This window comes from Botryllus schlosseri, chromosome 7 (assembly GCF_051294905.1).
Source record: "Botryllus schlosseri isolate E-star chromosome 7, Bs_hap1, whole genome shotgun sequence".
Lineage (NCBI taxonomy): Eukaryota > Metazoa > Chordata > Ascidiacea > Stolidobranchia > Styelidae > Botryllus > Botryllus schlosseri.
This window is the reverse complement of record NC_137242.1, coordinates 4,557,421-4,581,603: the sequence shown is the minus strand read 5'-3', so window position 1 is coordinate 4,581,603 and position 24,183 is coordinate 4,557,421. Positions and strand designations below refer to the sequence as shown.

Sequence of the window (24,183 nt, the reverse complement as noted above, 5' to 3'; positions counted from 1 at the left end):
CGACGTGAATAGGAATTCTTGATATGCCAGATTGACTTTTCATTTGAGTATATCGGTAAGGTCTGACACGGTGGAATCGATATTCAGCATCTAATATGTCTATCGAAATATCTACCGTATGGAGCGTAGTTCCGATTCAGTCAGTTAGCATACCTACCAACCAGTAGCCTGAGCGGCCGTCCATTTAAATATGCAAGGCCTCATTTGGGTACGGCTCATATGAATATAATATCAAAGCAGGATATGGGATACGATTATACGCTACAAGTGATGAGGAGCAGGAAATATTTCGCAGTATATCCGGTATTGCAGGCACCGTATGATTCTGGTGATTAGATAGCCTTACATTACAGAATAGCTAAAGGAAGCAGGGACATTGGGGACTGATGGTCCTAACTAGGGCTGGGTAAAATCGAAGACTCGATTCAGATTCGGATACTCAGACAAGTGAAACTTTTCGGTGACATAACAATTTGTGTCTGTAGCCCATCGATCGATAGTACAGTAGCGACAAATTGAGTTATGGACGCGTCGAAGCTGCGGACATTTCGTGACGAATGCATGAAGGCTCACAACGAGTACAGAAGAGCGCACGGTGCCGAGAGTCTGCAGGAGTCGAAAGAGTTGAATGATTTCGCGCAGTCGTGGGCGGAGACAATGGCGGCCAGCGGGCAATTCAAACATTCGAATACCCGCGATTACGGCGAAAACATCGCTTTCATGATGCGGAATCCTGGCCCGACAGGTGATCTCGTGCCGGCTTTTTGGGCGTAGCGTAAATGGATAAATTCTGTCTGGCTAATTCTGGATTGTTGAACACGAGATGCCAGCTGCCGAATCGAACATTCTGCAGTAAATATGTTGAACTATCTTACACATAGGTGGTCAGTGACCAAGTATAGCCTACTTATACTATTTTAGAGTATCCAATTAGGTTTTGTAGCTAGCAGTACTTATTCGAGTGGTAATGTTTTTTTTTTGAATTCTAACCGGACAGGAATCCGGCAAGTTTTTCTGAAACAGGATTGGATCCGAATTCACATTTTGCAGGATTGTACATTTATAGGAATGCATCAAATCGAATTCCTGTATAATGTATATTTATATGGATGTTTTTGTGTGAGACCCAGCATTTTTAGTGTCTTGGAAATCGCGTAGACAATTACGATGTTACTCATCTTTCTACTTGAGTAGCCACGTTGACTACTTTGACACTCTCGGCAGAAAATACTCGGTCTTGGTCTGGACCAAACTTTAATATACAGGATTGAGGATATTCTTTATATCATAATCCAAGCAATAAAGAAAATCTTTGAGGAGCTCTCACTACTTTGACCACCTCTGATATTATATCCTTTCTCAGGCTACGACATCACAACGATGTGGTACGACGAGGTGAAGGACTACAGTTGGGAAACTCAAAAATCCAAGGTGCCAGGCCGTGCTATCGGTAAGTCGAAATCACCTCCGCTGTAAACGTGACCTTTTGGCAAACAGTACATTGCAACAGCGAGGTTAACCAATACAGTACCTCGGGTGAATGGTCTATGCTGTCACAATTGTGAAATTTATACAAGCTTGCCTTGAAGAATATCTTGCTGATCAAAAACGGACTATAACAAAATCCTATAACGTTACGTTTCGATGCTACATCTGACTTCCACACTGTCTGCTTTTACGAATTTAAAAAGGGTTGAAATTCGACCCCAAACAATTGAAACACGTATAGTTAGTAAATGTAGCAAAGATACCGGAACGAAGGTCGCGAGTATCAGTCTTTAGTTGTAGGTTTCTTGATATTTTGAATGATTAACCCCAGGCGTTGCAAAATGTCCAATTATTTCATGGAAAACCATAAGGGAGGGGTTGCAAAATCACCTCGGCTATTCTATAAAGTTTGAATCAAGTTGAGAAGGCACCGTCATAGTTAAATGAATTTATGTATATACACTATACAGCCAACATATATAGGTTGTATGCTGTGAATATAAAGTTATTGCTAACTCGGGTTCGTTTGCGTTTGGTTGCAGGTCACTTCACCCAAGTGGTTTGGATGAGCACGACCCACGCAGGTTTTGGAATCGCACAAACGAGCAACAACAGTAACTATTACAGTCTAACATTTTTCTTTCTATAACCCACATATTACGAATACCGCGAGTGACCCTGTAAAACAGGGCTACTTAACTGGTGAACCGTGGTCTGAATGCGGACCTTTTCAGTGCTGAATTTGAACCTTATCTGTCACAGTATTTACTTAATATTTTTAACAAAAATAAATCCATTATCATTGATTTGCTAAAATAAAATTCAGTGTTTTTGTTCTATTTGTTCAACTCCAGGCTAGCAATATGTAACCGCCTTGGTTAGAGTCATAATGTCACCTGGATCTCTGGTCACCACTGCATTCGACTGCCTCTCACCTCGTTAGAAGCAAGATATAGAGAACTATCTAAAATGATAATTCTTCAATTAGCTGTAACTAACAGAACAATAATTACAATTGCTTATTGCATTTTCAAATACTGCTATACCTAATTTTTTAAATTTAGTTATACCATACCGTAATACATTTGTTTGATTGTTAATTATTTCATGAGAGTTATAACAGACCTAAGCAAATTTTAACCTTTTGTAACTGAACCTTTGCTAAAAATAGTTGAGTGGCCCTGCTATAGAGTTACTAGTAAATACAAGATACTTCCCTGCTGAAACCATCTATTACGGTTTTATATTACTTCCAAGTGTCTCACCCCTACATCACGGTACGTTGATCAGTCATTGAATTCCCTACTTGAAAGACGTAGGCTACATGCAATGATGCAACATTTTGTAAGCTGTCCTGTTTTAGAGTACTATGCCGTCGGAAGCTACAACCCCGCCGGAAACATGCAAATGCCCGGATATTACGAAAGGAACGTTGGTAGAAAGACCGGCACACCGAATCTGCCGGAGCCAGAGAAACCTCCCAAACACGGTACTGATATCCAAGAATATTATGAATGTTGTGATATTACGGCTCCTAAAAGAATAAACTCGAAGTACGTAGCGATGCTGGCAGGTCGTCAACGCGCACCACAACCACGCGTTGCATTTGCGTTGAATATACTCGTTGAACAGTTGCCAAGGCACTTGAATCTTCTTACACTGCAGTGGGACGAAATTGGTGCGGTGAACTAAAAGTTACACAAAACAGAATCAGATACTTGACTTGTGTGTCCTATCTAACAATGCAAATATTGCCAATTTATTCCGGCAACAATCCTGAACTGACGTCACTGACTCGTCATTACGTCTGTATAAAGGTAAATAACTACTAAATATACCGATTAACCATGAACAAAAATAGACCACGATGATTGCATTATAGTTGAATGCACATTGCACTCATTGCTCGATCTTGGGACGGTGTGAACGTGGGGTTCACGTTCGCGTTCTGTGTGTGAACCTCGGAAATTTGGAGGTTCACGTTCACCAGCGAACATTGGTTGGTTCTGCACTGTGAACCTTTTTCACATATTACAATTTTCACTTCATTATGGCAGATTTGGTTGTAATTTACCACATTTCAACTCCATGCATTTGAATCAATCAATCATTTAGTTATATTTTTCATCTGAACAAGTCACACACAATGTACAATGCGATAAGACACAATGCGATGTAATGAACAGATCGGAAGATGTCGAACGACACGCAGTTGCCATCATTTTAATCTCACATCCACCTCGGCCTAGAGTGCCCGTTTTCATCGTTCTTTTCGATATTGAACTTTTTTGAAGGCTTAGCCCTTTCTACTAGCTCTTTCCATTCCTTGTGAATGCTTTCTTTCGTCGGGTCTTTTTCTAGGATTTTTTGTCGCCGTAAGAACAAAAACAGCGAGGGAAGAGGAGCCCAGATAAACCTCAGACGGGAATCGAATCGGGTCCGCCAGATTAGTAGGCGCTTATCGTCACTACTACGCAATGTCCCCCGCGTGGCGCTGACAGAGTACAAAAATCAACACTAAACGAGCATGCACCTTGGCAATCTTGAACATTCTACTCGATTTGTTACAAAAGTTTGCTTGAAATATCCAGTTTTCCGTTTGTGGATATTGAGTGACTCTCTGTTGCGAGCTTGACCCGCAATCACACAACATCAAGAGCGAAATACCCTACATGTAGGTAGTCAGCTAATGATGCTTATTCAACCGATCAATGAAATTTATATAAAGAACACATGTCTGATGTAACAAATCTAGCAGGCGTACGGGTCAATCTTAATTTCATATGTTTATTGTATCATGAAAACCAACTCCGTGCAATTGGGGTGTTGGCTACTGCTGTATAACTCGTTAAAGGGGTGATATCGGTAGCAAGTACAGATACCCGTTTTACATTCGGCCCAATATTAACGTATCAATTATACTCAGACGCTGAATACATTGTCCGGTCTGACCTAGAGACAGTTAAGGCGTAACCTTATATTCAAGTCCTCGTCGAAATTGTTGGCAAAGCGACGGAAGCTATTGATGTTATGGCATTATTATATCATTTGATTGCCCCATTTGCCGAGGTTTAAAACGTCAATATGTGGCATTATGTGGCCCGAATCGTCGCTTGCGGTATCTTGTACATTAATATCGGCTCTCACTTCACTGAAATATAGGGTCGGAATTAGCAATATGACGTCACGTGACGTCATCAGGTTCACGCCCCCGTTCACGCAGAACCTTTCAAAAAGTTTCGCGTTCACACGAACCTGAACCTTTCAGAGGTTCACACCGTCCCTATAGCCCAGTGGTTCCCAAACGGTGGGGAATTCCCCACTGGTGAGGAATTTCGGGATTTCTGATGGGGAATAGACTCACTTTTGAAAAAATCTATACGGCAATAATCTCCTTTATTAAATGTCGTGTTGAAATCCCGACCCAATATTTCATAGCTCATTTGCAATTCAGCGATTCACATTATCAGTGTCTCCAATTAGCGAGAATCACCTGGATAGCAACAGGCGATCTCCAGAAATGTTTTTATTCATTTGTACACCATCATCGGTCACGAAACCTAGTGATAGAAAAATTATGATTCGTTGTAATAGGAGCTCATATTGCTGAACATGTATTCAAGAGAGATCGTGGACTCGCTAATTGATTGCACATCCGGACTCGTTACAAATGAAATTACATATTTATGTATTTCCAAGTTCTCTCAGTACTGTGCGAAAGGGTAGTTTACGGCGGCTTATATATAAATCGCACGCATGAGTTCGTCAACATCAGGAAGTTTAGTCGGCATTTCCGTATGTAAATTGACGCTACTCCGCAACATTTGGAAAATTTTCAAACCCCTCCTATTTTTCTGTTGGCTGCGCGCCGGGGTAGATACATATATTTACGGAGGTGCGTTGACGGTTACCAGTTCACCGCTGCGTTAATTTTATTGTGTGCTGATCAATTCCGGGGATCTTAACAATCCCCAATAGCACGTACTATTTACTAAGCAAAGTATTGCAAAATTTTATTGGAGGTAGCACTATAAAGGGTGGATATGGATTTGGATATAGAGATTTTAGGTGGGGAATGAAGGCTCGGAATAAATCGGAAGTGGGGAATTAGGATAAAAAGGTTGGGAACCACTGCTATAGCCCGATACAAATTCTAAATAACGATAGCGAGCTATCGGTGCATGCTACTCATTTCGTACAGGAAAATAAGGTGCTTCGAGATTCAATATATACTTTTCGGATAGGGGCATAACGTAACTGATATTGTGACTGTTAATATTTAAAATACACTTTTACTTTTCAGGCGGTTCAGCGAGTAAGCCCATCGCTCCTACTGATGGAGGTAAGGATCGCTAAGATGAAACTTTGGTATTCACCTGATTGCATTATACAGCATGCTACATAATTAACATGTTTATGTCCATGTGACAGGGAGCATGCCGAAACCCGGCGAAAAGGTCGAGACAAAAGTGGAGTTCTATAATGAGGGAGGTGAGGATGACTTGTATTTGAAATGACATAGCGAGTCCAAAAATCTTGGCAAAATATAAAACAATTTATTTTAAAGAATACTCGATTGCTATAGTTGTTATTCAACGTCATACTCAAATATATATCACGACACTGCGTAGTGGTAAGATAAGTCAGTAAAAGTCAACCTGTAATGGAAGTATTTCCAATATAAGCAGGTTCAGATTTCTCGGGCATCTGGAGATCGTTTAAATGAAGCACGAATAGCAAGTCCGAGATTCAGTCCCTGTTATATTTCCGTAAAGGAAAAAGATATAAAAAGACTACAACCATCACTACGACCGTAACTGAACAGCCGGGCGGGGGCATGAAGACGCTCACATCTACCGCAACACGAACCGAGGAAGTAGACCCGTCTGCTACGCAAGGTATGAGAGGAATTTTAATTTTGCTATACATTATTTATGGACAATGGGAACAAAGGCTAAGATGTGGGTCATGCATCCATAGGCGCCAATGTCCTTTGCTTCCTTCCACTCAACAATATAAGTCGTAGACATTATAAGGTCAAGAATGTTCATTACGTAATTGTGACAATCTTCCCTGCCCATAACACTATGTTTTACATGTATGCCCTTCCAACTTTCCGTGATACAATAGATGTTTCGCCCAATTGTTTTGGCAATTTCGCTCAAGCGATGCCAACATCTCTATTACTACTTTCTACTTTACAAAATACAAAGTGTAAAACGTAGATAGTTTGGCCTAAACACTGAAGTAGTTCAAGTATAGCAAACATCTACTGAGTACTCCGAAAAAGAAGTCACTTCTATACGAGGCCACTCCTGTATCCTGGCCGTGCTTGCCTTGTAATACCTTAACATAATATATATATGGTATGTTATGTTTGTATAGTGTATATGTTACTTACGGACATTATACGGCGCTTCTTTGGTATACCTCCGATATCAAAATTAATAAACGGAAAAAATAAATTCTTTTTTAGTGTTTGGTACTGGATATTAGGGTTGGAAGTGGGTTAAGGTTAGGATTATACATAGGGTTTATGTTTAGGAATGATACTGCAATATGTAGACGCATACATTTGTGCTATTGGTGTTGTTAAAATGTTCAAATGCGTTAGTAAATGTCTTTCATATTCTCCCGAGGCCAAATTGGTGGTATATATACGGTATGGTGTGTACATATGTAATAGTTCTTATTTATATTTCAACTGTGCAGATATGGCAGTAATGATGCTTGTGTACCAGACTAATAATGATACGCATTCATTCAAGATTCAGTCACGGACAAGCTCGAGAAATTGAATGTTACCAAAGACAGTGATGATGACGTGGAAGAACAGGATGACGCGAGTGAAGGGAATACACTGTCCAGGCCAACAATGAAATCCTTCAGAAAATCGTTCCTAGAACAAGCGAACGCATTCCGAACCAGCAAGGGAGCTTCTAGGTTTGTTGATTATCGTGTATATTTTTAAGTACTCTACAAATGTTTCGCTGACATGCAGAGGTTATAGAATCTTTACTGGGAGTGGTGCTCTTACGTCGTTGACCAACTATTGACAGTACTTCTAGACGACGTAAACCTTGAATTCGTTTTCTTTTTTTTGTGGAAGCGGTAGCACTAACAGAAGTGTTATGTATCGATTTATATACTTTTACGTATTCCTAGTGCTCAATTAAGTTTTGCAATTTGAACAGCAACAGTAAGTATTTAATAGCACTTACGGAATTATATAATTTGCGTACCAGCCGACCTATAGTTAGACAGTGCCACTGTCGATCATGCCACTAAAAATGAACAAGGCGAGCTGGAAGTATATAGGCATAATTGATCCGATAAAGCATAATTTAAAATGTCCAGTGGGCGAAGAGGAATGGTATCCTTTAGAAACTTTGCCTGTACTTCAAGTGTGGAACTGTCCCGGCATTTCTAACATAGACGGGTACGGATTGAAATATATCGTTTACAGCTTGGCAAAAGATAATGCACTCCAAAAGCTGGCTCAAAAATGCGCAAACGCCAGGGCAAAAGGAAAGGACAGAAGTGATCAAGTCGGAGCTGCGTTGAAAATGGCGGTAGCCCCGTTCCCCGAGTCCGGTAAGCTGACTACACGCCAGCATACGGTTCTTGATGTATCAGGATGATATGGTATTTTTTAATTGCTTTCCAGGGGGTGAAGCCGCTAAAAATCTGGAGATGAGAAGTAAATCAGACGAAAGCTCGAAACGTATGATTATTTGCAATGTTACTTGAAGTTCTATCGACACTGTAAACACCACATCATCCGCGTATCGGCGCGTGAACGATCAAAAGTCTGCAATAGAGGAGTAATTCTGATGCATATATAAGTCAATGAGTATCAACTTCATCTCCAAATGATATTAAGTCGTCGGATGACCGCCTTATTTTAATTCAAGAAAACCTGCAAATTGACTGAAGCATTTAAAAATAAGGGCATTACCACAAAATTTAAAAAACAGTGGTGGTTTCGTGAAACGTAATTGTATAGTCCGTGTATAAGCCAATTGGAATAATATTAACTCGTAATTCATATTCATTTAACTACTTCTAGCTAGCATCCAGTGGTCGGGAACCTTTTTTGTCCGAAGAGCCATATTGACCCCATATTTTCCATTTTAACTTCCAAAGAGCCATACATTTTAATCAACTAATACGTCACAATTGAAAAATCGTGACGTCATGGTAGCGCAAATTCGTCGACTTTCGTTAGTTAAACGAGATCGTAGGTTCGTCTTGACGAAATTTTTAAATGCGAGGACCCATGGGGACACAAGTAGGCGGAGCCAAACATGATGGTCACTACACAGCAGCATGCATACGCACTGTAATGTGTGATGCGTCAGTGACGTGGTTTCAGGAGAGGCACGTGCGGCTGTGCCTTACCTGTCAACTAGATTTTGAACATTTTTACTACGAAAATCACGCAACTTGCCTATTTATTGTTCGAAAATATAGCGTGAGAGGGGAGATAAGGCATAGGTGAGGCACGGCCGGTATTAGCATAGCGCAATTCATCGTAAATATCATATAATTTATAATAACTGATAACACTGGTCAACACATATTTTCAGGCATTCAAAGTAGGAGTGGGTTTGGTGGTTCTGAAGGGCGCTGATTCCGAAAATGGCCTTAGTTTTTTTTCAATTTGGCTCTTGTTTCGGAGATAACCTAACCAATGGGGACGACATGAGGGTTCTTCATAGTCAATTATTATCTATTGAAGGTGCAGTATAAAATTAGAAAAAAACTACGATTTTCTTCTTGCCAAGTGAAATATTCAATGGTAAATACAGTAATTTTGGACTTTTTTAGGGGTACAAGAGCCAATCTCTAATCACTAATAGGATATTCGTAATCAGCATCCTCGAAATCCCCAGAAACGGCTCTTGGATGTTCTGCCCCATTTTTTTTCGTTCTGTTGACCCGTGAATGTAATTGCCGCCCCGATTCCGATTCGATTTTTCAATTCTCAAAGTATTCGGCGGTAACACAACGTTGTGCCACACACCTACATTGAACAGCAACTACAAAGCCAAGTTGTCAATCAAGAACGTGGATCACTATGGCGTTGTTTGTAATTTGAATTTGAATTGTGAATGACATTTCCACGGAGTTCATTTCTCGCCGTAGATCAGGAAGACAATGTGTATATGAAGACTGCATTGTCATACAGGCATCGCCTTGTCTGCTATTCTGATTGAGCAATCAACGCATCGTGCAATCCGAGATTTCGTGTCGGATACTTCGAAATTCGCGAATGATATTGGTCGCAGGCGAGACAGCAACTTGGATTTGAGGATTTTGAAACGGGGTCCGAGCCCCTAACCTTGAATACACCCACTATATTCACCTCTCAAAGACATGTTATAGTGCCACAAGAATAATTATACTGGTCGTGCTGAAGATTTAATAACAAGTTGCTGCAATATTGATAAATTATGCACACAATTTGAATTTTCGGAAAGAGCCATACTTTATGCCCAAAAGAGCCATATATGGCTCGCGAGCCATAGGTTCCCGACCACTGTAGTATACTGTAAGCAGAAGTGGTCAGTAACAAATACTTCTACTTTTCGAAGTATACTAAGTAGGTTTTGCCTACTCTCACCACTATTATCACGGGATTACATATATCTACTTCTACTTCACGATCTTCAGTTTGTAGGCTAGGGCTGGAATACATAGTTTTTACTTACCTGGAAATCGTTACTTGTACTTGTACTGGAATAGAAATTGGCGACGTTACTTCTACTTCTACGATGACTACTTTAACCAGCTCTGACTGAATTAGTCAGCCCCCGAGTTTACCGGATAGAAGATACCTCGATCGATCCGACGAATAAACCTCACCTATATCGATATATTCGACATATCCGTGATGCGTCATTCATTTTTATCTCTATTCGTTTTATGTTATCCCATATATTTTCAATCCAGTGTGCATGCCTCTTATAGTGTAACGTAGCATCTGAGCAATGTTTCGGTGAGCGATTTTTCTTCAGCTGTTGGAAATATCCTATTATAGTAGCATGATTGAGCTGGGCCCATTGTTCATTATGATTTGCTTCTTTCGGTTATACTTTTCTGACTTAAGGAACCTTATAAACCTAATGTGTACCTAACTTCTTCAATTCCAAACTAATCCCCGATATAATCTGCAACGAATACCATTAGCTTGCAGGTCTGACAAAATTATGAGAAAAACTGGTTTCTCCTGTAGACCGAATGCCCTTAAGTTTACCGGACCACGACCTGTCATACCGATGTCGCTTTCCGTCACACACCACCTCTTTTTATCGCCTCTACTTTTATACTATCTTCTATTACTTTTCATATACAGTGTCCATGCCTCCTCTTTACATCAACTAGACACAGGTGGGTGTCTAATTTCAAAGACTACTCTCCAAGGCGTTTCGACACCTTCTTATCATTTCATTGTATCGCAGTCTTGTGGTGTTTTGAAATTATGAAACTTATAAATATACTGATACAGATTATTAAAGGTAGATGCACAAATGAGATATTTTTAAAAATTATATTTCAGAACTGTTTGAGATACTCATGTCTCAGGATCGTAGCAGGATGGGAGTCGGGGTATCCTGTACAGAGGGTGGCGACCCGGATTTCACACATATCATCATATATATGGAGTGAGCAAAGCCGAGGATTATGATCATATGGAGCTGATGTTACGACTAACGATTTATTGCCCCTTGTCTTTTTGCTCTTCAGTAGTTTTGCACTCGAGTTTGTATACCAAGACCAAATAAATATAGAAATGTATGAACCACAACCAGTAAGTTTGTCGTATTGTTAAGCTTCCATCTAGCGATCATAATTTCAGAGAAAGAGTTTGCCACAAGCTGTCGGCCAAGGACTTTAGGATGATAGCGCAATGGAAAACAATTTCTGAATTGTGCAGTGCACATGTGCAGTGCATACAGTACTTCTATCCCGGGTGAATTCGCGTCGGAATGCATCGCATTAATCGCCAGATTATATCTTTTTATCCGATTAAGACACACTATGTATAATGCGATACACAAGACACAATGCGACAGATGGGCGGATGCCGAAACGACCAACGTGCGGTCTCTTAATTTGACATCCATCTCGGCCTGGTACCCGGGGCCGGAGCCACATTTGGTCGATGTTAATCCTTATTCAGCGGTCGTTTAGACACTCTTTCTTGCTCTTTGCATTCGCTTTTTTTAGTATGCTCTTCATCGGGTCTTTACTGGCATTTTCTGTCGCCACAAGAACGTCGACACCGGGATGAGGAGAGGAACCCATGTAAACCTCCTACACCAAATTGTACCAGGGCCTCGTGCGAGTTGACCGGCATTCACAAGTAGACGATGAAGGCTTCAGTGCGATAGAAAACGAGGCAGAATCATACAAGTTGCACTTGGCTGAAGTAATGTGTGGCATCAAAAGGAATGCTGTTGATTCACATTGGAATAACGAAGACGATCGGGTGTAATATTGCACTTGCGCTCTCTATGCCCATCCCAGTGATGGTAGACGGGTGAGACTAAATTGCACCTGAAGCGTCGATCACAAAACCTATTGAAGGGGGGTAGCATTTCCAACAATTGTCCTTTAAAACACACATGCTAAAAGCATGTCTTCAACATAATTTAAAACGCAAATCCTTGAAAACAACATTTCTTTTTGCAAAAACGTGGTAATATGTCACAATAACTCAATTACTTTCGAAAGGAAGTTGTTTGAGTATTGTGAGGTCTTTGCATAGAGATATTCTATCTTAGGGTTGCCATACGCCCAGAATTTCCCGGACATGTCCGGAATTTCACTGTTCAAACTGCGTCCGGGAGGAAATTCTAAAATTTGCCCTAACGTCCGGAATTTTGAAGGTTGAAAATAGGATCAAATTTGTTTCGTAAATCAACATAACCTATCTAATTTTTTGGCAGATTTATGCCACTTGAAAGTTTTCTTCGCGCAGGGCGCGATTTAGTGTCACCTTCATTGATTTTTATATGTGAACCACCGCCCTCGCAAAACATGAAATCAAAAATTAATGTAAATAACCATCATTTACTAAAATAACTTGTAATCGCAATTATAGGAGAACGTTATATTCCTAGAGTAGGTTAAGGCCATTTAGATGCTTAAGTTAAAGACGGTGGCTCCAAATCTGGGGTTCACGAAGATGTTGAACGTAATTAGCTTCCAAAATAAGCTGCAAGTAAGTCTGGGCAAAGGTGCTGACCGTTTTTTAGTAATCACTAGGGCGTTTTTTTTTTGACATGTCAAAATTTGTCAAAATTTTGTCAAAATTGTAGCGTTAGGTCAAAATTTGTCAAAATTGTTCATTAAGTCAAAAATTTTTTGACGTCTTTATTTCGTTTGTATCGTAGATTTTGCACTGTCGGTGAACGTATCATTTGATATTTTAAAGCTTGTAGCCTACTTTATAGGCCTACTGTTGTAAACGGCTAATTGTCTGCTCATACTGAATCATCAACGGTCAAATAAAACAAATAGGTGGACATGGTATTATGGTCAACGTACCGCAATATCCTAACTGGGGCATCATTCTTATATTGAGAAGCGCATGATGAAAAATTGTAATAGACAACATTGTCAGAATGAAGCAACATGGTGTGCCACCAGTAGTGTATGCACAACTTGAGTGTTGTCAGCCTACAACTGCTGCTGTTGAACGTCCTTGGCAAGTAAGGACATGCACTTTTTACCCAAGAATATAGGAAAGTATCTCTCGTTGTACTACAATTTTTTAATACGTACTGCAACCACTGGAATTCTTCCTAGGGCCAGATTTCGTTAAAATATTGTTTTTTGTATGTACAAAGTTGCCTGTTTCTATGCCAAAAACGTTTTTTCAGGTCAAACTACTTCGTTGGGACAGCCAGTTACAACCGGAAATGTAGATAACTGGTACAATTTTGACATTATTTGGGAAAACACCTAATTTGCATAAGTTAGGTCAAAATTTGGTCAAAATTCATTTTTTTAGGTCAAAAAAAGTCAAAATTTTAATTTTTTAGGTCAAAATTTTCTTTTTTTTAGGTAAAAAAAAACCGCCCTAGTAATCACTAATCAGCTTATCAAATTTTGAGCTGGGCCACAGAAAATTTTCAAATTAGAAATGGAGTCGCGACCATAAAATATTGAAAACCCGCGGATGTGCAACCTGCTGGTGCGGACCGGTATTTAGAGTCATAAATAGTCTTATCCGTGTGACATGACATAACTTTACGATGTATAATTACGTTTCCTACATTTTCGAAGTCACCATCCTCCACCAGCTCAACCACTAACTAAAATCATGCTGTCACCAGAGAAAGGATCAAAATTTTATAGTAATACATGGAAGAAACCAGATGAATATAGTAAGCCCCCAGAGGTTGTATCGATTACCTTATGGTGGGCTCAAGATCAGTGTTTATTTGAACGGGAGGGGACTGAAAAAGCGTTTCTTCGGCCCTGGTTACAACACAGTACCACATAAACGCACCGACCAAACATTGTAGCGGCTCTTGATCCGGATCGTGACCACCTCTGGTCGAAAAGCAAAGCTTTGCTAGTGTGACGTCATATTGACAGACAATGTGTCATACCTCATTTTAAAATCCGCTAGAGAACGCTAAAGAGTATCCGGAATTTGGTCCACAAAATATGGTAACCTTGTATTATCTGAATAGAGTGTTAAAATACAATATTATTACGTCTGCTCACCCCGGATATGATATCAGTAAAGTCAAATCGAGGCTTGGGGAATTTCAGATACTTTGCGCAAGTACGAGTGATTTTTGTGTTGAACGAGCGAAAAAAAACTAATGTTTCTGTAAATTTGCCGCAATGTTATCATTTCAAATTGCAACGCCGTATGTCAATGAAGCGACTAAGTTAAACTGGTGGTAGCAAAATTATTATATGCGAGGACAAGTTTAGAAATTTCGATTGGTAGGTAAATTTTGCCGCGGTCTTAGTTTGCTGCAACAAATGCATTAATTGACCACAATTCATGTGGAAATTAGGAAATTATTCTACAATCTACTTGTTAAGGCTTAAGGCTCTGTTTCGTGTCATCGTCGACCAATGTTTATTGCATTCGATATAGAAGTGTAACTAGCGTAGCTATTTGACCGTCAATTGTGTTTTTCTTTCGCAAAGGGCGTTATCAGGTAAAATCAACATTCATGTAGTGTCATCCGTCGTTACTTCTTTGCTAAAAAAGGCCGTATTTGCGATATGAATCCGAAAAATGTCAGTGAATGCCGAAGCGCGTCAGTACCGATACGTATGCCGTATACACAGACACGGCTCAATGACTACCATTCACCGGATATGCGCGCGACGGACGTCGAGGCACAATTATTTCGTAGCCTATCGGGTAGTGCTTCAATATCACTTTATCTCTCTCGCACTCAAGGTTAACTTGTAGCTAAACCATGTCGGAGCCAGGAAAAACTATCGAAACCAAGGTGGAGTACGTCGACGAAGATGGTGAGTTGCTTTTAATGGTCGCGTACCGGTCTTGCGTCATATGGGACGTATGACGTGAAGATATATAGCCTAGAGCCGTCGTAATTTGTCTAAATCTCCAAATTCAATCGAGATTACTCGTGGCGAGATCATTTCGCATGTTTCAAACAATTTAGGACTAGATGTAGCCGTGTTTATAATACGGCATTCGTGTAATATACATTATACATTTGACTGAAATATGTGCACATGTACAATTGCACATGCACAGTTGCACACTGCACAGTGCTCAGCCCCGAATGTGTGAAAATGTGCTTTACTATATTAGCGCTGCCCTGCATGGCCTGACTCGACATATGAAATTAGGTTCAATCCGATTTTTTGTGCTTCAATTATCTCAAGTTTTATCGCCCCAAAACGGATTGTAAAATGAAATTACATATGTCATGTCAGATAAGGTGATCTTTAGAAAACATATGAAGTGTTTGGATTTTAGTGGCACTCAAAATGTTTCGTTAGATCTTATATACGAAGAAAGGTTTATATTCTAGTTCACTTGTTTGATTCAACATACGTGAATCAGGCGAACTTTTGCGACATAATTGTCGTTTGCGCGTGTCATTTGACAGCGCAGCTCTTGAAAATAACTCGCTGTTTCAGCAATGCTACGGTATTTCCTGCGCCTTCTCGCTGCTGCAATCAATGCGTCAAGTGCAGCGACAGCATTCTGCTGCATTACACATGATCAATCAATGTTTTTGATTCTGTACCAGTCCTACGTTAAACCTGCACTGCGCAGTGACGCATCCAAACATTGCCTGCTTTCCGGTATTTCGCTATATAGTCAGTACCGGAATGTCAAGCCAACTTGTCACAACGTAATGCATCGCAGAATGCCATCATAATCACGTTTCGCTGTGCGAAGTATATCAAATGAAACATGGTTGTTTCTTGTTGTTTTGTGGTATTCACAGCGTTTATCGGCTACAATGGTCATTTACACCAGACCGATATTCATTATTACAAATGCACAGTGCACAGTGCACACACATACAAATTACAAAAATGACAAAAGCGCATCCTGGATTTATCCCTGGACACCAGCGTGCCGTTTACAGTGGTTTTATTATAGCAGCACATGAAGCTATCGGCATTTCGGCCTCTGCCTCACTGATTTTGAAATCTGACACCGTAAAACTGCCCGAACATACAACGGTTTATGTACCGTTATGTGTTTAGGACAAAAGAAAAGGAAAACAACCAAAACAACCACGATAGTGCGAGAAACGAAATCCGGAAGCTTGCAAACGAAGACTGCAACCGAAATTCGCACGGAGCACCTGCCCGGGGATTATTCAGGCACAGAAGAAAGTATGATACACGTTTCGAAAGGGTACCGGTATAAGTCAAGGGTGCACTTGAACTAGGTACACAAAGGTGCGGCGGTGCATTTTAGAATCGCAGGCTATCAACCAATGACGTCTGCCTACCGAAGTGTGTCCACCAATTATACCTCAGTAAGAGAAGTTATGACGCGCGATACACCTATTAGTCGGGATTTCACTAATTTATAGGATGCGGCGCACGTTTCGTCCGTACTTATCGGTATTCCGGTAGATCGTGTAGGAGAAAATAACTTGGATCATTAAAAAGGGTTCGGGCGCGACCGTGACCCTGTTGTCGTAAAAGATACGTCGGGTTTACATTGGTGTGCTTCTTCAAACAGTGCTTGAACCTCGACCCACCAGGGTGACAAAGCATTCGCCTATCGGAAAACTACATCACCTCTATATCTCTTACGCTTTCATTAGGCGTGCGTCGCTGGTAACAATGGAACCGTGATACCCGATACAGAGTGGCAACTATGGTGATTTCGATATAATCAGTTACTTACAGAATACATGACCGCCTGAAATACTCCACGAAAACAATATTTTCTTTGGGGTCGGGTGTCTAAGTCTAAGATATACACATTACACATACTTTCAGGACAGTCACTTTACCCGTTATCGCATGTGAAGTACAGATTAAAGCTGTCATGATGCGCTCTGAGATTACGACGGAATGAACATGTCATATATAGGATCAAAAGTCATAGTTGCAATCCCCTTTGATATCAGGACTACAGGGTCGCAGTGATATGACATATATATAATCGGATAGGGGGTATACTATGCGTGTAGTTAATAAATCTTTTTAATAAGTTCTGTCTTACGACCTACTTGGGAGTAGCAGACCTTTCTTAGTCACTTCAAACGGCTTGATGGTCTCTGTCGTATACACGTTTCTTTTCTAGGTATGTAATGATATGCTCCACACGATCTGATCATTCTTGCGTGATATCGGACAAGATTGTGAGCAATGACGCGTTATTTGTCGATTCCCATATAAGGCGCAACTTGCATTCTCTCAGACTCAGATATAGGATTGGTATTAGAATATATGGTAAAATTTTGGAGTTGCTCTAAAGAAGGGTGCCGAACACAAACATATCAAAACGGGTTTAACGAGTAAATCTTCTAGGGAAATTTGACTTGATTTTCATCATTAAAAGAAGTAAAAATTGTGATTTTCAGCTGGACTCTCAATTTGGACAAATTGCATCTACTTGACTTGGCCATCGATAGGTTGTCACTTCGCGAAAGACGAAATTGTTGTGAATTAGAATCTATCTACCAGTGGTTCCCATTTCCCAACCTTTTGAAGGTCACGCCGAATATTTATGAAGCCAATAATTTTAAAAGACTATGGCTCAGTTCAGTTCATTAATAATTTCATTATTTCAAAACACCACAAGATCGCGATATTATGGAAAGTTGGAAGGGGTCGAAGCGATCTGAGTTATCATTCAATCAAACACTCAGCCGTGCCTACTGCCTATGTAGAACGTGTTACTATAAGCGGCACGCACCATTCACACTGAACAAAAAGCGACACAAGAGATCATAAAAATGACAAGGGATTAAAATGAAGTGGCATATGTCGGTAGGCGAAATAGATTTGCAGTTTTAAGCAGGCTGCTAGTAAATTGTAAAAGATTAATAGGATAGCCAAAAACTTCCGGAAAAAGAACTCATTCCGAATCCAATTACGTTTCATGAAATACGCTAAAAGTGATACAAGTTTATTGTCGTCATTTCGCGTGAAGTCACAGAATTTCTCATGAGACTCTATCTGGGATTGTCCCTCCTATTCTCAACTCCGTCCAGCTCCAGGTATGACTCCCACTTACGGCCCGATCAGTTTCCACAGGTGGTCAAAGTTGTCAGCGTTGCTACTCAAGTATCGAAGTAGAAGTAACGCCCTAACTGTCCACTCAATTGCAAGTATGGATGTCAATTTGCGAGACATGTCAAAACTACTTGAAGTGGACTTAGAAACGTGAAGATGTGCCAAGTAATTTGTCGAGATAGCGTTTTGGGATAAATCACAGCTGCAACACCAATGGGTTGCGGGTTCGAGTCCGACCGAGATCGACTCCGGAATTCCTACCCAAGTGTTGGAGGTTTATCTCGGCTCCTCCTCGCTACGTCATCCGCATAAGCGGTGTCTTACAAAAAGCCTAGAAGCGGGCCGTGCTACGGAATGAAAAATAAAGAATATCGGCCCGGTGTAAAATGACCAATGTTGTCGAAACACCATGAATATAAAAATGTGAACATTTTCAAGAACTAGTTTCGGGCGAGGGGGTCACATACTTTTGGCAGTTGAGCATGAGATGTGACCATTTTCGAAATTGCAAGAGGGTGGACGAAATGAATTCAATGACGGCGCTACAGGGGCTATTTCACGCTGCTATCATGGCGATTTCACCCCGAAAAACCACGGACCTCATTAGAAGAGATAAAAGATTTTCTCCCGTTACAGCCACTATAAATATCGAAAAACTGAAAATCACCGACGATAGCGACGACGAAGAGCACGACGGGAAAAACGCAATGAACCTCGGCGACACGCAGGATTTCAGAGAGGATTGCATCAACGCTATCAACAAATTCAGAAAGAAGCACTCGGTCAAGAAGTAAGTACCGCCAATGAGCCAAGATCTTATTCGTACCAACTTCTAATCTAGTTAGTTGGCGGTCGACAAACTACTCGTTTTGGAGTAGTTCTAGATAAGATAAGATAATCGTCACAATATACAATGCGATAAGATACAATGCGATGTGATGGACAGATAGGAGGATGCCGAACGACCAATTGCGATTGCGGTTGCTCTCTTTTAAACTGGCATCCACCTCGGCCTAGTGTCCGATGTCGCAGTTCTTTCTTCGATGTTTGTCTCTATTTCGCGGCTCTTTGCTGCTCCATCCATTTCTTATAAGTGCGCTAATTCTTCTTCGGGTCGTTTTCTGGGATGTTTTTGTCGCCGTAAGAACAGCGACGCGTGGTAGCAGGAGCCCGGGCGGCAGGCGCTTATCGTCACCACTACGCTATCTCCCCCGCTGTTTCTAGTTGGAGATTATGAAAAAGCGAGTAGTTCCAGTTCTACTCTTTGTTGCGCATTTGGAGAATCGTTAGGGATGGTGTGAACGTGAGGTTCACGTTCGCGTTCTGTGTGTGAACCTCCGAAATTTAAAGGTTCACGTTCATAAACGAACCTTGATAGGTTCTGCACTGTGAACCTTTTTAATATATTACAATTTTCAGTTCAATATAACATCTTTGGTTGAAATTTATTTCACTTTCAACTTCGGGTCACTCCATCAACGGCGATGGTCGCATAAAAAAATCAACACTAAACGAGCATATGCAACTTGACAATCTCAAATATTTTACTTGCTTTGTTAGAAAAGTTTGCTCAAAATATTCAGCTTTGCGTTTGTGAATATTTAGCGACTCTCTGCTGTAAGCTTGAACCGCAATCACACAACAGCAAGATCGAAATACACTACATGAAGGTAGTCAACAAATGATGCTTATTCAACCAATCAATGAAATTGATATCGTTGTCTAATGTAAAAAATCAGCAGGCGTACGGGTTCAATCTTGATTTCATATGTTTATTGTATCATAAAAACCGAATCTGTGCGAGTGGGGTGTTGGCTACTGCTGTATAGCTTGTTACTGGGGTAATATCGGTAGCAAGTATAAAAACCCGTTTTACAATCTGCTCAATATCAACGTGGCAATATTCAGACGCCGAATACATTTTTCGATCTGGCCCAGACCACTACGGCATAAGCTAACTGTCCCTTGCAAGTCCTTTTCGAAATTGTTGGCAAAGCGACGGAAGATATTGATTTTATGGGATAATTATATCATTTGATTGCCCCAGTTGATATATTTAGCAAAGTATAAAATGTCAATAAATACTTCAGCATTGTGGCATTATGTTGCCCGAGTCGTCGCTAGGTATCGTGAGCATTATTATAGGCTATCACTTCACAGAGATGTTGGGTTGGAATTAGCAATATGATGTCTCGTGACGTCATGAGGTTCACGTTCGCGTTCACACAGAACCTTTCAAAGAGGTTCACGTTCACGCGAACCTGAACCTTTCAGAGGTTCACACCATCCCTAAGAATCATAGTTGGTACATATCTAGCCAAGACGGAATACAGAAAACCTTAAGCTTCTCGCGGATGACTCGCGACTATGGCGCTGAACAAAATCCGATTACCTGAATGATTCCAGGTTGAGTATTCGAGTGTCCCTCATTATAGTATATCATAATAGTAAGAAGAACTTCAACCATTCAATTTCGCCTAACGCAAATATGACACTGGTAATCGAATCTGAATCGAGTATTAATTTTAATGATTCGAGTCGAGTAGTGAAAGACGATTTTTTTGAGTACTGAAATTTTGCGCTTCTCACCACTGAAAGTGAATTTATCAATGAGATTTATAGTTTCGATACAAATTTTCACCGTTGAAGTCTTGAATCCTTGATTGGCGGTACATATACAAAGCTACTGGATGTAGCTCATTTCTGAAGTCATGATTATTCCACAACATTGTCGCCAGGTGGAATGAAATCTGTATGATCGAAAAAATGCCAAAGTATCTTTTATGAGATATGGATAACTGGCATTATATTCTTTGTGCTGGCGTAAAAGGTACATATTCGAACTTTGACGTATTCTGTTATGACGTCATAATGAGTGATACTCGACTCGAAGGATATTACGTGATTCAGAACTGAATCACTCAGGTACTCGATTTTGCCCACCCCTACTGGTAATAGGTGCAATTTTCGAAAATATATTCAGTTGCCGCGATACAGGGGCTCTTCCGCCCTCTTGTCATGACAATTCACCAATTGAAGCGATGAAGACATACCAAATCTGTACTGTACTATTCTGCCAAATCCAAAGCGTGAGAAGTTAATAGTTTTGCCTAAAAACTGTCGAGTAGACGTGGAAGTAGAGTGAAACATCGTCACTTGGGTAAGTATTGGAAGTAGGCAAAACCTTGGTTGTTCCCCAAAAATAGAAGTACTTCGTTACGAACCAACTATATGCCGGTAGTATTACCACATCAGTTCAAGAGTCCAGTTTAACACTTGACCACTCGAGTAACAAAGTACTCGAAGTACGCAAAACCGACATGAGTACTCCAGAAAACTAAAGGTAATTCTTAACAGACCACCTATGGGTGTAGCACATAATATCTGATGACTTCCATTTCTGCATTTGCATGCTCGTTCGTTTTGCCAAAGCTGTTCATCCGCTCTTTTAGACTCAAAATGTCCGGCAACCTGACCGCGAAAGCCCAAGACCACGCTGTGAAGATGTTAAAGAAAAATTGTCTCAGCACCCTCAAGGGAGCGTACGGACAATCGCTTTCCATGAAAATGCCGCGCCCGAAAGGTAAAAAACAAAGCAGGAACAGCAATGTATCGTGCGTAGCGAATTTCCGTAATTTCTATGCGTTGCAGGTAAAGAGGTGGCGCAATTGTGGTATAAAGAGGGAGAGGACTACGATTACTCCAAGAACGAATTTGTGAAAGGAAAAGGTAATGAGTCAGAGCGCGCCGCCCGGACATAAGATGTATTTTGGATAGTTGAAAAGTCGGCCGCTTACAAGGGACAGGAACAGGGCGGAAAACGCGTTCCAACAATACGTCATGATATAATGTCTCTGATAGTTGTCAAACCAAGCATACTCCTGGCTAACCATCGAAAGGGGCAGACATATATACTTTATACTAAAAATAATCGGCAGAAAATGCAACCCCTTCACTATATCTAAATTTTCATGTTCTTGTACTTGAGTAGTAAGTCTGTTTACTTTGATCACACCTGAAAATTCTTTAGTTTAAAAACGTGTCTATTAGCTGATACAGAACCCGACGCTAGGGTTGTTCGGAATTGACCGACTTTCAAAAAGACGTGGTTTTCAGTCCGTTTCCCGTGCCTTATGCCTTAAAACATATTCTAGCTGCCCTTTTCCCTTGCATCTGTGTGCACTGTGCATGTTGTGCTGAGAGAATATCGGTTGAAAATGGGGACTCCGCTAAAATTTGCGAGCCGCGATTTTACCTAGCCTACTAAAATGCCATATATGTCGGGTTTTAAGCAGCTGTTGTGGTTTTGGGTGATGCAAAACCTCGCTGTAGATATTCAGGACACCATTTTCATATTGCACACTGTCTTGGAAATCTTCAAACTTACCTAAAACTAAGCATCATTTAGCACTATTCACCACGTAGAAGAATACAACTATAAACGCACCATCCAATCTTACTATACTTACTTACTACTTCAATAAAACGTAAGAACATAACGGGTAAATGGATAAGGAAGCGAAATAACATAACAAAGAAATGGATTTATTTGACAAAATCCCATCAGTTTGATGGGTTGATTTTTCAAAATTTGGAATTCTTTGCCGGAGATCTTCCACGGCTTGTAAGAGACAGGCTTGCTTTTTCTGTCGTCTGGTATGTGGGCTACATAGCGCGGTCGGTATTTATTATTAATTTGGCGATGGAAACTTATCTCCAAACTGCTTTCTACTTTTCAAAATCCGAATTGTAGAAAGTAAGTAGTTTTGTTTAAAATCTGTTAAAGAAGAAGTGGAAGAATATAGTCCAGAAACATAACAACTTGTTGATGTAGCGCAAGTGTAGGAAAAACCGACTTCTGTGCTGCGAAAAAAGCGATAATCGATGGGTATAAAAGCGAATACTCGTCAGATACAGGAATTCGATACCGTTTGCAATATACAATATGAAGAGCTAACCCGAATTGGTATTTTCAGGAAATTTCACTCAAATCGTTTGGGCGGACAGTACCGAAATCGGCGTGGGCATCGCTTCGAATCAAGCCGGCGTCACATTCTCCATAGCACTCTTCACTCCGCCGGGCAACGTGCAGGGTCAATTCACAGATAACGTGAAAAAATGCTGAGCTTCGCGCACCTTCGATGTTGCCATTCTAGTTCTGTAACTGACTGTACGTAACAGCGTCTGCATTTTATATAGTCGATGCGATTTTACTTCATAATCATGCGTTGCGATGTTGTTTCATCTTTTGCACCTGCGTAGTGTGTTACTGTCGATAGATATAGTCACAAGAAATGCTATATGCTTTTAGATGTGTAATATCAATTCTTGATCTAACACACGACACTGCTTAGTAAGATTAGATCAGGTTAGAGGGTATGGTTTGTCGTGAGATAATACATACACGTGAATGTTTTAGATTCAGAATACACGAATGAAGTGTGTGTTCGCAGTATACTTTATTGCGTTGCCAGGAAGTTTTGCTGACTCCGGAATTGGTTGATTGTACTCAACGCTTTTGGCTGTAACGCGTGTATTCAGCAGATGTTGTCAAATTAGTCATCGTTGGTACTCAAGTAGAAGGAGCCATTTTCAAGACATCTCAAAACTACTTCACGAGAAAGTAGAAATGACAGGCTGAGAGGTATTTAATTCAGTGATGTAGAAATGTGCATTTGTTCGAGGTGTTACTTCTAGCAGTCAATCGGAGGTTCAACTTTTTGAAAGGTTTTGTGTGAACGCAAATGTGAACCTACGGCGTCACGTGACGTCATATTCCCAATTCCAACCCTACATTTCCGTTAAGCGGTATAATAATGTACACCAGTGTTTCTCAACCGGAGGGCCGCGAAGACATTTTAAAAAACAATCATATAGATCCTAATTTGTAGATCTGTTCTCTACCACGCAAGTCGAAAATTAACGACAAATGTCAAAATTTTCAACGGTTTCTTCCACTTTCGGATGATG

General features: G+C 40.5%; 2 protein-coding genes across 3 annotated transcripts; both read left to right on the top strand.

Annotated features, from left to right (window-relative positions):
- The first annotated feature begins 226 nt into the window (after nt 1-226).
- LOC145443741 (uncharacterized) lies at nt 227-11,299 on the top strand. Of its 2 annotated transcripts, XM_080321693.1 has the most exons (11): nt 236-745; nt 1,364-1,450; nt 2,031-2,102; nt 2,852-2,977; nt 5,792-5,830; nt 5,920-5,979; nt 6,264-6,386; nt 7,257-7,431; nt 7,955-8,082; nt 8,156-8,212; nt 11,051-11,299. In XM_080321693.1, the coding sequence occupies exons 1-11, from the start codon at nt 523-525 to the stop codon at nt 11,158-11,160; spliced, it is 1,200 nt and encodes a 399-aa protein (XP_080177819.1). In that variant the 5' UTR covers nt 236-522; the 3' UTR covers nt 11,161-11,299. The 2 variants fall into 2 exon arrangements, with proteins under 2 accessions (XP_080177820.1, XP_080177819.1); XM_080321694.1 differs by lacking the exon at nt 8,156-8,212 and having other exon boundaries at nt 227-745.
- Nucleotides 11,300-14,835: 3,536 nt separating this feature from the next.
- On the top strand, nt 14,836-23,523 carry LOC145443745 (Golgi-associated plant pathogenesis-related protein 1-like). The gene is made up of 6 exons (XM_080321699.1): nt 14,836-15,003; nt 16,222-16,353; nt 18,850-19,003; nt 21,666-21,796; nt 21,865-21,942; nt 23,190-23,523. Exons 1-6 carry the CDS (start codon nt 14,949-14,951, stop codon nt 23,336-23,338), a joined length of 699 nt encoding a protein of 232 aa, XP_080177825.1. The 5' UTR covers nt 14,836-14,948; the 3' UTR covers nt 23,339-23,523.
- Nucleotides 23,524-24,183: the final 660 nt, after the last annotated feature.